Source organism: Argiope bruennichi, chromosome 1, assembly GCF_947563725.1.
Source record: "Argiope bruennichi chromosome 1, qqArgBrue1.1, whole genome shotgun sequence".
NCBI lineage: Eukaryota > Metazoa > Arthropoda > Arachnida > Araneae > Araneidae > Argiope > Argiope bruennichi.
This window is the reverse complement of record NC_079151.1, coordinates 136,508,894-136,522,357: the sequence shown is the minus strand read 5'-3', so window position 1 is coordinate 136,522,357 and position 13,464 is coordinate 136,508,894. Positions and strand designations below refer to the sequence as shown.

At 29.2% G+C, this 13,464-nt stretch overlaps 1 protein-coding gene across 1 annotated transcript in view; it reads right to left on the bottom strand.

Moving 5' to 3' along the window:
- The window catches only part of LOC129967701 (nephrin-like), a 632,974-nt gene that overhangs the window by 64,200 nt on the left and 555,310 nt on the right, over window positions 1-13,464 (bottom strand). The window contains exon 7 of the mRNA XM_056081905.1: window positions 8,750-9,037. Coding sequence (XP_055937880.1) covers window positions 8,750-9,037 — 288 coding nt within the window. The remainder of the gene's footprint in view (window positions 1-8,749; window positions 9,038-13,464) is intronic.

Genomic DNA, 13,464 nt, shown 5'->3' with positions numbered 1-13,464 from the left:
CGAAAACTCAATAGCGTATAAGGTTAATTCGCATTCGAGATGACATTTGGTTTAGTTCAATTATATTAACGTATCGTTTTAAAGCAACACTAGCGCTATTTTGGGACTAACCTCGTAATTTTGAGCCACGGTCGGATGACACCTGAGCTGGCACCCCCTCTTGAAATTTCCGCACCCCACTAGCTCGAAGACGTTCGACCCCGACAGATTTAGCATGCACTAGCTCGTTTTAAACAACGGTTCTTCGGTGAAATTGGGTCTTGAACTTGCAACTTGCCGTTTCGGAAGCCTAGACATCCCCACCAGGCCACCGCGGCCTCTATTCGGTGTGACGTCTCTTGAAGAACAATGTTAATGTAAAGAAAGAGTACCATGATATTTCATTCACTCTATATTATTCATTAATGTATTCGTTGAATTTTTTTTACAATCACATTCAAACGGGAAGACAGACAATCTACTGGTTTCTTCAAAATTTTGCTACAGACTTACAATATTAGTGCAAATATCTCACCCCAAACTTCATTTATAAAACGTTTAAATAATAATGTTCATAGAGATGAGTATGCAATTACAAAAAATAAATCAATGAAAGATTTTTTTTTGATTCAAAAATGATTGAATCGTTGAGATATTTAAAATCTCAATACCAAAAATATTGGCAATTCCTTCTCATCAAAATGAAGAAAAGATATGTCAGTTATGTAACTCTCCGACCCGCCACGAAGGCACACGGATTTAAATCATAAAAACTGAATGACTGGACCACCGCAACAGCAACATTGGCGGGAACTGTGGTTGAGTCCTAAGGGCCGTCACCGGCCACGGTACAACCCTCCCCGAAGGAAGTACTTCCTGTCATCGATGGGAGGAGTCAGATCCCCCACCTATGAGTGTACCCTCTAGGGTGGCGAGATCCAACCACCATGCCGGAAGCATCTCATCCTCATTCCGAGGTGCCTCCCCCCGGGGGGGGGGAAGACGAAGAAAAAAAAATGCCAATAAAAAACCCCGTAAAATGAATGCTCGAAACAACGCGGGACTCTATCCTTTTCATAATATTCTGTAATAAATTATGCAATTGAGGTATCGGAAACAAAATAATTTTTCTTTATAGTTTGCTCGTTATATTGCTGGCTGTCTTACTAATACAATCAATTGTTCATGCTATAAAGAGCAAATGCGGCAAAATATGTCTCAAACAACAATCCACGCTTTCTTAAAAATGTGCATCTCTAAGGAATGTATACTAATCATGCTCTATATTACTCAAAGGCTGGAAGCTAATACTTTTGTTTCCTTTATAATTAATAAATTTTTCGTTAACTATCTTAAAATATAATGAATATCGAAAACCAATTAAAATTTGATTCTCCAGTTAAATTCCTTTAGAGGAAATTCCAATAAATAACAGCTAATTATAGAATAACGTTTGATTACCTCAGATAATTTTTAAAATGTTCGCATCTGTTTTTAGTCTTTCACGATGAACGTTGAGTTTCTGCTAATATGCATTTTAGAATTAACGCTCCACATCATTTCAGCGTTTTTTCCCCCTCAAGAAAACTTTGCACTAACTGAAGGAGATTGCTTTAAGTTTGAAAGGATACTTAACTTTCATTTTTCTCCTAATTCTTCTTTCTAGGGTAAAAATTTTGAATTTTCTGCCAGTGTTTAAGGAAATGTTTCTAACACTACTTTCTGAAAAGTTTTAAAATATTCAGCTGTAACTTTAGATGCAATATTTTTGGAGTGCAAGGAGTATTAAGAATTTGCATAATGACTTTAATTTGATCTAAAGTAAAACTAATTTAATGATGAGAATAATATCCAAAGAAATCAACGCTGTAGCAATCATCTTCTGTGACGTTTATATGTATATATATATATATATATATATATATATATATATATATATATATATATATATATATATATATATATATATATATATATATATATATATATATATATATATATATATATATATATATATATATATATATATATATATATATATATAAGAAAGAAATCCAATCCCGGTGCAGCTACAAAATAGGACTTGAATCTGAAAATTATATTGTAAAAATAGATGCAAAAGGTATTGTTGTGTAAAAATAGGTGCAAAATGTTATGAAATTGATTACAATTTTCAGAGGATTAAACTTTCGAAAATACAAAATTTAAATTTTTATACGAACCCCGTACAAAAAATAATCCAAATGAGTAAAATGTGCCCCATACTTTAACAAGGTCATGTACAAAATTTATCATGAAAACTTTCTAAGATATATTAAAACAAGGTTGGTGAAGGGTCAATCACAAATTAAAATGTAAATGTTTATAGCTTCAGTGCAGATGACGCGACACAGGAATACATCATCAGAAAATTAAATATGTTCATGTCTTTAGTTTTAAATACAAATTTTAAAATCTATGCTTCCTGAAAGATACTTTAAAATTTTATATAATGAATTACAGAATATAATTTAAAAATAGCACAGTTATAAAAAATAGTACATAAGTATTATTTAAAATTACATAAGTATTACCTAAGTATTATTTAAAAATACTTATGTAATATTTCCTTTAAGTAATCTTTTCGTATGTAATCTTTCCTTTATGTTATTATTTCTACAAATTTTTAATACTTTGAACCAATAAATTGCAAAATTATTATTTATTTATTCAATTATTACATTGTTAATTTGTATACGACCCCTAAAACACAAGTATCCGACATGATTTGTCCTCTTTTCGAACTCATATTCAGGCATCGAAAAGTGTTTTAAGTCAGCATTTATGTAATTTCATATCTTTGAGACTTTTTCTGATAAAAGGCTGAAATTTTATGCATGACTTTATTATAGGATCGGACACATTTTACTTTTTGGGATTATTTTTTTTGTACGGGGTCCGTAAAAATATTTTAATAGATTTCATAACATTTTACACCTTTTTTTATGCAACTTTGTAATTCACAGTATATGTCTATAATCATTATTTAAGGAATAACAGCCGCGGTCAAGGTTTTTGAGACACCCTGTATATTAATAATTATTGAAAAATGATTTAAATCTTTTTATGTGATATTATTACAAGGACATAATTGAGTACATTAAGTAATCACGGATAAATTACAAGAATATAAAACAAAATTCTGCCAGAATTTTGAAAATAAAAAAATACTATGAGAAAAAAACATCTAAGTAAATAATTAGAGATATATATTAAATTTTTTACATTCTTTGAAATGATAAGAAATAATTTAAATCTATTAAAATTTTAAAATTCTAAAACTAGAAAAGTAAAAAAGCAGTTACTTGATTTTAAGAATTTTTAGTAGAGGTAACAATAAAAATATTATTGATGAAAAATATATAATTAGACAAAAATGAGAAAGTCTAAAATTTGCACAGTGTCATTTTGCATAATAATCTTTTTTATACATATAAAATGAAAAGTTTAAAACATAATTAATAAAAATTTAAAATTGTCTCTTCTTTCAACTATTATTGCATAATGTCGTCACATAATTATAAAAAAGAAATTTTATAAACTAAATTAATAGACCTATTGGAGATATAGACGTTTAAGATGCTTAATAGCTCTAATAATAAAATGATGAAATAAAATTACAAATTCTTAAAAAAATAATTCACAAAATCTGTTGGCACAGCAGTTTCAAACGATTTTATTTTGTTGATGACAAAATTTCTTGGAAATTTGACTTTAAAACCAAGCAAAAGAGAATCAATTTCTGTTAATGTACGAAAGTATTATAGAAAATTTATACTTGAAAGCTTTTCTATATCAGAAATTTCAAATTAAAACAAGAATTTAAAAAGAAATTAATCTTCCTTGCTGACAATCTATAAATTCTTGAGGGAAATGACCTTATTCGTAAAAAGATAGAGATGATATGAAACAAAACTATTTAACTTTTTCAACTGTACATTTTAAATTTGCTGAGTATAGAGTAAATGTTTCTAATAACGGTATGATAAATTTGATTATTCGTTAGTTCTTAAATTTGTTCTGAATAATAATTTATTTTTTGCTTTGTATTTTCTTTGGGGATAATATACTCGATTTAAAATAAAGGCTTAGATTGGCTTATTTATTTGTTCTTAAAAATGGTACTATTTATTGTTGTTTTATGTACATATTCGAAAGATAATCTTTGTTAGCTTTAACCCATTAAAAGTTTTTTTTTCTTGTCATTTTAATATTAAAATATTTTAAGAAAGAATATTGGCTTATTAAAAATAATTCATTTAACTTATTAGAGAAATTTAATTTGATTAATTGACAATTAAGTAACAAATAAAGACATAATATTTTGCGTGAGATAAGAAATTTAAGCATCTAAGTTTCTGTCTTTTTGAAAAACTTGTGAGAATATATGCACAACGTGCACAACTTCATACAGAGATTGATGAATTTCGTTGTAAGAAGACTGAGCACGGTCCTAGAAGGAGTTAAAACATTGTTTTTAATCTACACTATTTTTTTAAAAATCATAATTTTTTTTTTCTTAAATAAGATATTGGATTGATTTTCATCTTTATATTGACAGGCGATTCCAGCATTAGACATAAAATGAAAATAGAAATTTTGATGTAAGCATAACATTCTGCTTCCAAATTTTCATAATTTAAAGTTGAAATAACGTATTATTGTGAAATGGAAATTTTTAAAAACTTCTTAGAATGGTAGTTTCTTTTCTTCCTATTCATATAATTGTATTCATATATTGTATATAATCGTATGTATATAATTTATATTCATATAATTGTACGAAAAATATCAAAAAATTGTAGCATGTTAATGATAGATATATCTGCATGAAATCAGGTGTATGCATATTTAGAAGGCAAATCCAGATACACTTGTCATTTGACGTCAGTCGCCTTAATCGACATAATTAATTTTCTAAAGCTGGGGCTTTAAAATTTCTATTTTAATGTTAATTTAAAAAAAATATTTTCTACTGTGGTTCATTCTAAAGGATAAAAACATGCTCTGTCTGAAAAAAAAATTGCAAAAAAAAAAAAAAAAAAAATATTTTCATATTCTTAGGATAATTACATTGAGAAGATGCATAAACCATAAAATCTACATTTGTCATTCAGAAAATCATAAAAGGAATAATAGAAGTAACAGTTTAGAGCTAAAAACAGAGCGTTCTGAACTTTTCATTACTCACACACACGCAATAAAACCATTTGTAATAGTTATAGTAAAAAAACAGAATAAAATAATAGATAGCCTAGTATATACCGATAGACTAATGATTTATTGAGACAGAAATGCTGAAAAAGGATTTGCCGTGTTTCGGATTTTGAAGCTGAAATTGAAGGAAAATTTTCCTCTTTGCTGTAATGATTGTGGCTGTTACTATTTAGCTATATACATTTCGATTAACTATTTATTATTAAATTGAAGTACTAGTAAATGTATCTAACTTTCATCAATAATTAAATAAAAATAAAAACCGAGAATTACACGTCTTTAAAATTTTGGTTTTGTAAAGTAATTAGTTTTAGTTTTAGAAAGTAAATTCATCAAAATAATTCAGGTTTTAATTCAAAAGTGAACTGTAAAGCTCAAAAATGTTGGAAGGCTAGATATCGTATGGCATCTTATGGACATTTGTAATAAATAAATTTCAAAAGTGATTGGTAAAGTAATTCGGTAAAAAAGTAAAGACGGTTTCATGCACCAAATATTGAAAGTAATTCTTTTTTGGTTCTAAAAAGTAAATTCATCAAAATAATTCAGGTTTTAATTCAAAAGTGAACTGTAAAGCTCAAAAATGTTGGAAGGCTAGATATCGTATGGCATCTTATGGACATTTGTAATAAATAAATTTCAAAAGTGATTGGTAAAGTAATTCGGTAAAAAAGTAAAGACGGTTTCATGCACCAAATATTGAAAGTAATTCTTTTTTGGTTCTAAAAAGTAAATTCATCAAAATAATTCAGGTTTTAATTCAAAAGTGAACTGTAAAGCTCAAAAATGTTGGAAGGCTAGATATCGTATGGCATCTTATGGACATTTGTAATAAATAAATTTCAAAAGTGATTGGTAAAGTAATTCGGTAAAAAAGTAAAGACGGTTTCATGCACCAAATATTGAAAGTAATTCTTTTTTGGTTCTAAAAAGTAAATTCAACAAAATAATTCAGGTTTTAATTCAAAAGTGAACTGTAAAGCTCAAAAATGTTGGAAGGCTAGATATCGTATGGCATCTTATGGACATTTGTAATAAATAAATTTCAAAAGTGATTGGTAAAGTAATTCGGTAAAAAAGTAAAGACGGTTTCATGCACCAAATATTGAAAGTAATTCTTTTTTGGTTCTAAAAAGTAAATTCATCAAAATAATTCAGGTTTTAATTCAAAAGTGAACTGTAAAGCTCAAAAATGTTGGAAGGCTAGATATCGTATGGCATCTTATGGACATTTGTAATAAATAAATTTCAAAAGTGATTGGTAAAGTAATTCGGTAAAAAAGTAAAGACGGTTTCATGCACCAAATATTGAAAGTAATTCTTTTTTGGTTCTAAAAAGTAAATTCATCAAAATAATTCAGGTTTTAATTCAAAAGTGAACTGTAAAGCTCAAAAATGTTGGAAGGCTAGATATCGTATGGCATCTTATGGACATTTGTAATAAATAAATTTCAAAAGTGATTGGTAAAGTAATTCGGTAAAAAAGTAAAGACGGTTTCATGCACCAAATATTGAAAGTAATTCTTTTTTGGTTCTAAAAAGTAAATTCATCAAAATAATTCAGGTTTTAATTCAAAAGTGAACTGTAAAGCTCAAAAATGTTGGAAGGCTAGATATCGTATGGCATCTTATGGACATTTGTAATAAATAAATTTCAAAAGTGATTGGTAAAGTAATTCGGTAAAAAAGTAAAGACGGTTTCATGCACCAAATATTGAAAGTAATTCTTTTTTGGTTCTAAAAAGTAAATTCAACAAAATAATTCAGGTTTTAATTCAAAAGTGAACTGTAAAGCTCAAAAATGTTGGAAGGCTAGATATCGTATGGCATCTTATGGACATTTGTAATAAATAAATTTCAAAAGTGATTGGTAAAGTAATTCGGTAAAAAAGTAAAGACGGTTTCATGCACCAAATATTGAAAGTAATTCTTTTTTGGTTCTAAAAAGTAAATTCATCAAAATAATTCAGGTTTTAATTCAAAAGTGAACTGTAAAGCTCAAAAATGTTGGAAGGCTAGATATCGTATGGCATCTTATGGACATTTGTAATAAATAAATTTCAAAAGTGATTGGTAAAGTAATTCGGTAAAAAAGTAAAGACGGTTTCATGCACCAAATATTGAAAGTAATTCTTTTTTGGTTCTAAAAAGTAAATTCAACAAAATAATTCAGATTTTGTGTTCACAATTGATTGGTAAAGTAAATAGTGTCATGCATCAAATTTGCAATATATTTCTTTTTTAGTTCTAAAAAGTAAATTCAACAAATTAGTAATTCAGGTTTTGTGTTCAAAAGTGATTGGTAAAGTATTTGGTTTCATGCACCAAATTTACAATGTAATTCTTTTTTAGTACTAAAAAGTAAATTCAAGAAACTAATTCAGGTTTTGTGTTAAAGTGAATTGATAAAGTAAACGGTTTCACGCACCAAATCACAATCTTAATCGTTTTTAGTTCTAAATTTAAATTCATCAAAGTAATTCAGGTTTTGTGTTCAAAAGTGCTTGGTGAAATATGTGGTTTCATGCACAAAATTTACAAAGTAATTCTTTTTTGTTATATAAAAGAATTATTATGGTAACAGGTTTGAAAGATTCAAAAATAATTTAGTACAGTAAACAAGAGTAATTTTCAAAAAGTATGAATATTTTAATATATTTTCGTATAACAGTTTGTTTCATATATTGTAGAAATCAATTTTATAAACTGAAAAATTATTTGCTTTAGCTACTTTTTTATATATTAGAAAGTAGTTGACATAACAATTTGTTAGCTCTTTCAATTCTGAAGCGCCCGAACGGCCTCTTCAAGCAAAATATGATCTCAAATCATTTCCAAATATGCGAATAAAAAATAGTTTTTATTGTATCAATATTATTAAACGCATTGATTGAATTCCCATGGGGTTCGGTTTGCTTATTAGAATAGTGTTTTTTGATAAAAAGTATAAACAAACACACTTCTTAGTACAAAGTCAACTTTAACCATCGTTTAGCAGAGTCCTTAGGTTTCTTAAGAATACGAAATATAATCTTTTGTCTTTGAACCGAAACTACATCGCATTTCAGTATTTTGAGTTACTAGGGTTACAAGACATTTGAGGTACTACGCAAGGCATAAGAATCAAATGATTATTGCTAGTAAAAGGTAAATTACAAGTAATTTGAGTACTTCCTCTGTTTCTATATAGTATTTAATAATTTATGTTAAAAGCGTTGTTCTACATGTTAAAAAGTAATTTGTATAACGCTGTATAATGCAAAAACTTTGGAAATGTAATAAGTTTTGCATACTAAAAAGTAGAGTGGGAATCTGAATGTTGTTGATTTGTCGTAGAAATTTAGTAAATAATTTATTTTTTGTATCAAAAAGCAATTTGTGTATATGTATGTTATTCGAAAATAATTTCAGCAAATATTTACTAATCATTGGTTTATTATATTTAAAAGAAATTTCCTAAAGTAAAAAATCTTAATAACAAGTCAAAAAATAATACTACAACCAATTTACTCACCTGCAGGAATGATGCGCGCGACGCACGGCTCTTTCTGCACTCCGACCACATTCTGTCCCCAGCACAGCACAGCACCAAATTCTAGCATCGTTCTTGGAGTGAAGGTCAAGACACTGCGGGTTCCTTTACTGGTGAAATTGTGTAACTCTACGTTTTCTACGGAATTGTTGAGGGCCCAGCGGAATGAGACTTCTCTTGGATCAGCTTCGACTTCACAGGTGATGTTGACGTCCTCTCCTCTTGCCACTCCGTAGAGATTCTTTTGACTCGCTTTACAAGTAGGAGCGTCTGAAATAATTGAGTTTATAACTGTTATTTTCTGTAAAATAAAAGATAGATTTGTTTATTTGATTTACTTAATGGAATGCGAGATGTGTCTCATTAAGAAAATTCTTTGTAATATGATAAAGTTCAAAGGTTGGATGCTAGTTATAAATTGAATTAATCATCGTAAAAAAATGATCAAATTCCTGTTGAGTAAGACTGGAGAATCTAAAGGCACTAGATTCAGCATGTAGATATTTATGAAATAATAACTGTTACTATGAAAGAGTTTATAATTAAAATTTTAATAGGTCTTTAAATCAGACTTTAAGGTTACAATATAACACAATTCGGGTCAAATTAATGCACAAAAACCAATTTTGTACCACTTTAGATTTCAATTTTAGATTCTTATATATTCCAATTTTACAAACATTTAGTAGTTTCTCCTGGTTTAATGATTTACAGTCATATTTTTAATTAACAGTTACAGCTATATTATTAATTGTTTTAGTTACGCTTATATACTATGGTATTGACACGGCATCGTAGTGGCCTATTTTCAGTTAGATGAACGCCATGTCCTAGCCTTTGCTCTGACTTTGAGCTTCTGGTCCAGCAGGGAAAGGAAGCAGGCAGACCGATTACAATGATGTCCTTCATCTTGTTGGCAACCATTTTGCAAAAGCACAAACTCTATGCTTTATAAAATATGTGACGGTTCTTTTGGCTCACACAGTGATATATCTCTCTTTGTCATAAAGTAATGGCCAATCTCTTGATAGCAACTTGATAGCAACTTCCCACTTTGCCACGAGGCGTTTTACAAGCATTAGAGTGATTTCATTAAGCAAATCAAGCTTCTGCAAACATTCACAGTACATTGAGAATCTACGTGTATATAAACATTCATCATCATCTGCGTAACAATAGAGAGCGATGAATGTATAACCTTCTATAATTAATAGATTTCTAACTCAGCGATTTCAGCTTTATCGTCCAGAGCTGATCGTGCGTGTACATCCGTTCTACCTATAAACAACTGCCAGGATGCTGACCATTCTACTCCGCCGTGTACACGAAGAAGTTCTTCAATCTTGTGCACGATTTGTCAATCTTGTGCACTTCAATCTTGTTCCCAGATGCCAGTTCGGCAAACTTTCTTGAGTTCCCAGATGCCAGTTCGGCAAACTTTCTTGAGTTCCCAGATGCCAATTCGCCAAACTTTCTTGAGTTCCCAGATGCCATTTCGTCCAACTTTCTTGAGTTGTACTGTGGTTACGATGTTTACGTTATAGTTACCTATAACGATATGAGGTGTATCGTTATAGGTAACTATATTTGCAGATTTTTGCTTCGATTATAAAATTTTGAGTTTTCTTAATATCAGAATGATGTCCCTATGTATAACTGCGTAAATTAAATATTTATTATAATATTTAACTTTCCGGAGTACTTTCTAAAAACAATTGGATAAATCAAAATGTGAGGTAACACCCTCATAGATATTAGAATATTATTAATACTTTTTCAAGTACAATTAATCATGCCCCTTTAGATGTAGACTACGTCATTACGATACACGATTACGATTAATTTTGCAATTAATTTTGCAGATTTTATATTCGCTATGATTCTGCTTCATTAATATTGTTTACAAATTCAGGTATCTCACAATTATGAATTATAATAAACGGTAATATACATTTTCACCGATGTATTAAAATGAAAATTCAACCGAAAACAAATCAAATGCGTTGAAATATGAAAATAAATTAACCATTTTATTAAAAAGGGAGTTTCAGAATGCGTACTGACTAGGGCCTAAAAATTTTTAATCCCTCTTTTCCACTTAATACATATTTGTGTTCAAGTTATCTTTACAATAACTAAGAGAAAATCTTTTAAAAGTAATGTATAGGTAGAATCAAACCTAAAACTTTATAATGCCCTTACATATATGATTAAGAATTTGAATCTATTTTGCATGCATCGGTTTAAAATTTCATAAATTTCATACGTTGAAATTTAGCTTAAATGATGAAAGCTCAATGAGAACGCGAAATATAGTTTAAATTAGTAATATTGACAGAGGGTAATGTGATTAATTTTCATCTTTTCAAAACAATGAAAGAAAAACTTTGTCGATCTTTCCAGTGGCTCATTTGTTGATCGACTCTTTTTCTTTCCCCAGAAGTCATGAATATATTTATTAGCTTGCGTTGAGTCAATAAGAGAAAAGAAATGAAGCTATGTACAGAAGAAATAGTCCACCGGTTGCCTAGTGAGCTAAAGCATGACATTCTGCCTGAGGAACATGAAACAATAAAAGAAATTACGTGCTTTATGTGCTCTTATTTAGCGCTATTGAAAAACTAATAAATTAATATGATGTTTCACAACGAAATTTTCACTGCAATCGGAATGGTTGGTTAACACAGGTAATAATGTTTCAGTTCAAACTGAAATAAATATGTTGGGCATTTTATTGGAAAATCAAGAAGTGCTATCTTTTGGATCAACAGAAAAAGTTCCAATTCCTTTTTACAATGAGCTTTGATTATAGGACTTTAATAAATATACTATATCGACCTCTGTGCAATTTTATAAATTCATGGATTTCTTCTATGAAGAAGCAATATTATAATACTTTTATAGAATGAAATCTCTAACAGATCTGAAAAGAAGAAAAAAATCTCTAAAATCTAGTTCTTTACATACTTTGAAATCATAATGATATACAATATGCGTGTTCATGCGTCCGGTAATTATAATGCAATGCAATTTATTATTTTATTGGAAATAATTTATTCTAATGATAATGAAGCTTGTTTACTGTAACAAATGGGGATTTTACTTATGATATATATATTTAATAATATAAGACATATATAATCATGATAATTAATTTTCCTTTAATTTTGTTCATGAAATCGCCGCACATACTGAGATATATCATATCTATTTTACATAAATGATTATTCCAATGCAGTCAACAAATTACAGGGTGTTCATTAATTATTGTCGGGGTTTCCGTACCTCATAACTTTTGAATAAAAAGTATTACGCAAAAACCGATTACGTATTCGTAAATTACAACTCAAAGAATTTTATTAATGATATTAAAGTGTAAAGCTTGCACAATTTGCACTTTGTAGGTATTCAGCTGAAGGCGATTCTTTGAGTTGTACCTTACGAATACATAATTCTTTGAGTTGTAATTTAATTTGGTTTGTAATTCTTTGGTTTGTAATTTACGAATATATAATTCTTTGAGTTGTAATTTACGTATTCATAATTCTTTGAGTTGTAATTTACGAATACATAATCGCCTTCAACTGAATGCCTACAAAGTGCAAATTGTACAATCTTTACACTTTAATATCATTAATAAAATTCTTTGAGTTGTAATTTACGAATACGTAATCGGTTTTTGCGTAATACTTTTTATTCGAAAGTTATGAGGTACGGAAACCCCGACAATAATTAATGAACACCCTGTATTTTGGCAATGCTGTTATAATTCAGTTTAATCCATCTTAATTTACGCGAGTTCAAAAACACAAGATTTCTTATTTTCCCTTTCGATTGAGAAGTTTTTCTTTTTAAAATATACTGCAAACAGGAAGTTTAGAGATGCATAATCCTGAGCATGCCGTATTTCATAATAATGTGTGATATTATATTATATTATTCAGTATTCAAAAATATCATACAAATTTATGAATATTGCTTAATACCGTACTCTATAAATCAATAGTGTTCTACTATGGAACAGAAATGAAAAGTATATTTGTCCATTCTTTTTCAAATCTCAGCCAGAAACGGACCAGTTTGCTTATGTAATAAAAAAAATTATAAGTTTTTCCTAATAGTTAAAATGAAATTTTATAGCAATGATGTCACTAAGCTGTTGGACTCGAGTTGTAAAGAGCGGTCAATCTTTGAGCTGATATAGATATGTGAGCAAATCACTAATAGAGAATCTCACGCTCTTACCCTTGGTCCATTCCAGAAACCAAATGAGACCTATATGCTTGTTATGTGACCTTGGCTCACTTGAATCCCAATTTTGGAGACGAGGGATATTATCTAGCTATAAAAAAATTGCAGATTTAAATTGCTGAAAATAAATTTTCCTTGAGAAAGAAATGTCGTTGTTGTTTATGACACTTGTCATGGACAAAGTCACTGACGAAGTCGACGATTTTAAGCCGCGTTTTAGCATCTCTTGTTTTAGTAGCGCCATCTAGGGTCAAGAGTACGTCTTAGCTACTCATGCATCACAGCCTTTTTCACGCGGCGGACTTCCTTCATACATTTCATTCACTCATTCACAGAACGTAATTTAGACCTGCATCAGAGAGCTATCATTTCTGATCCAGTACCCTCAGTGGCATTGTCTCGACTTAGAGGATTTTATGGCTATGTCCGATTTATACGTGCACCAG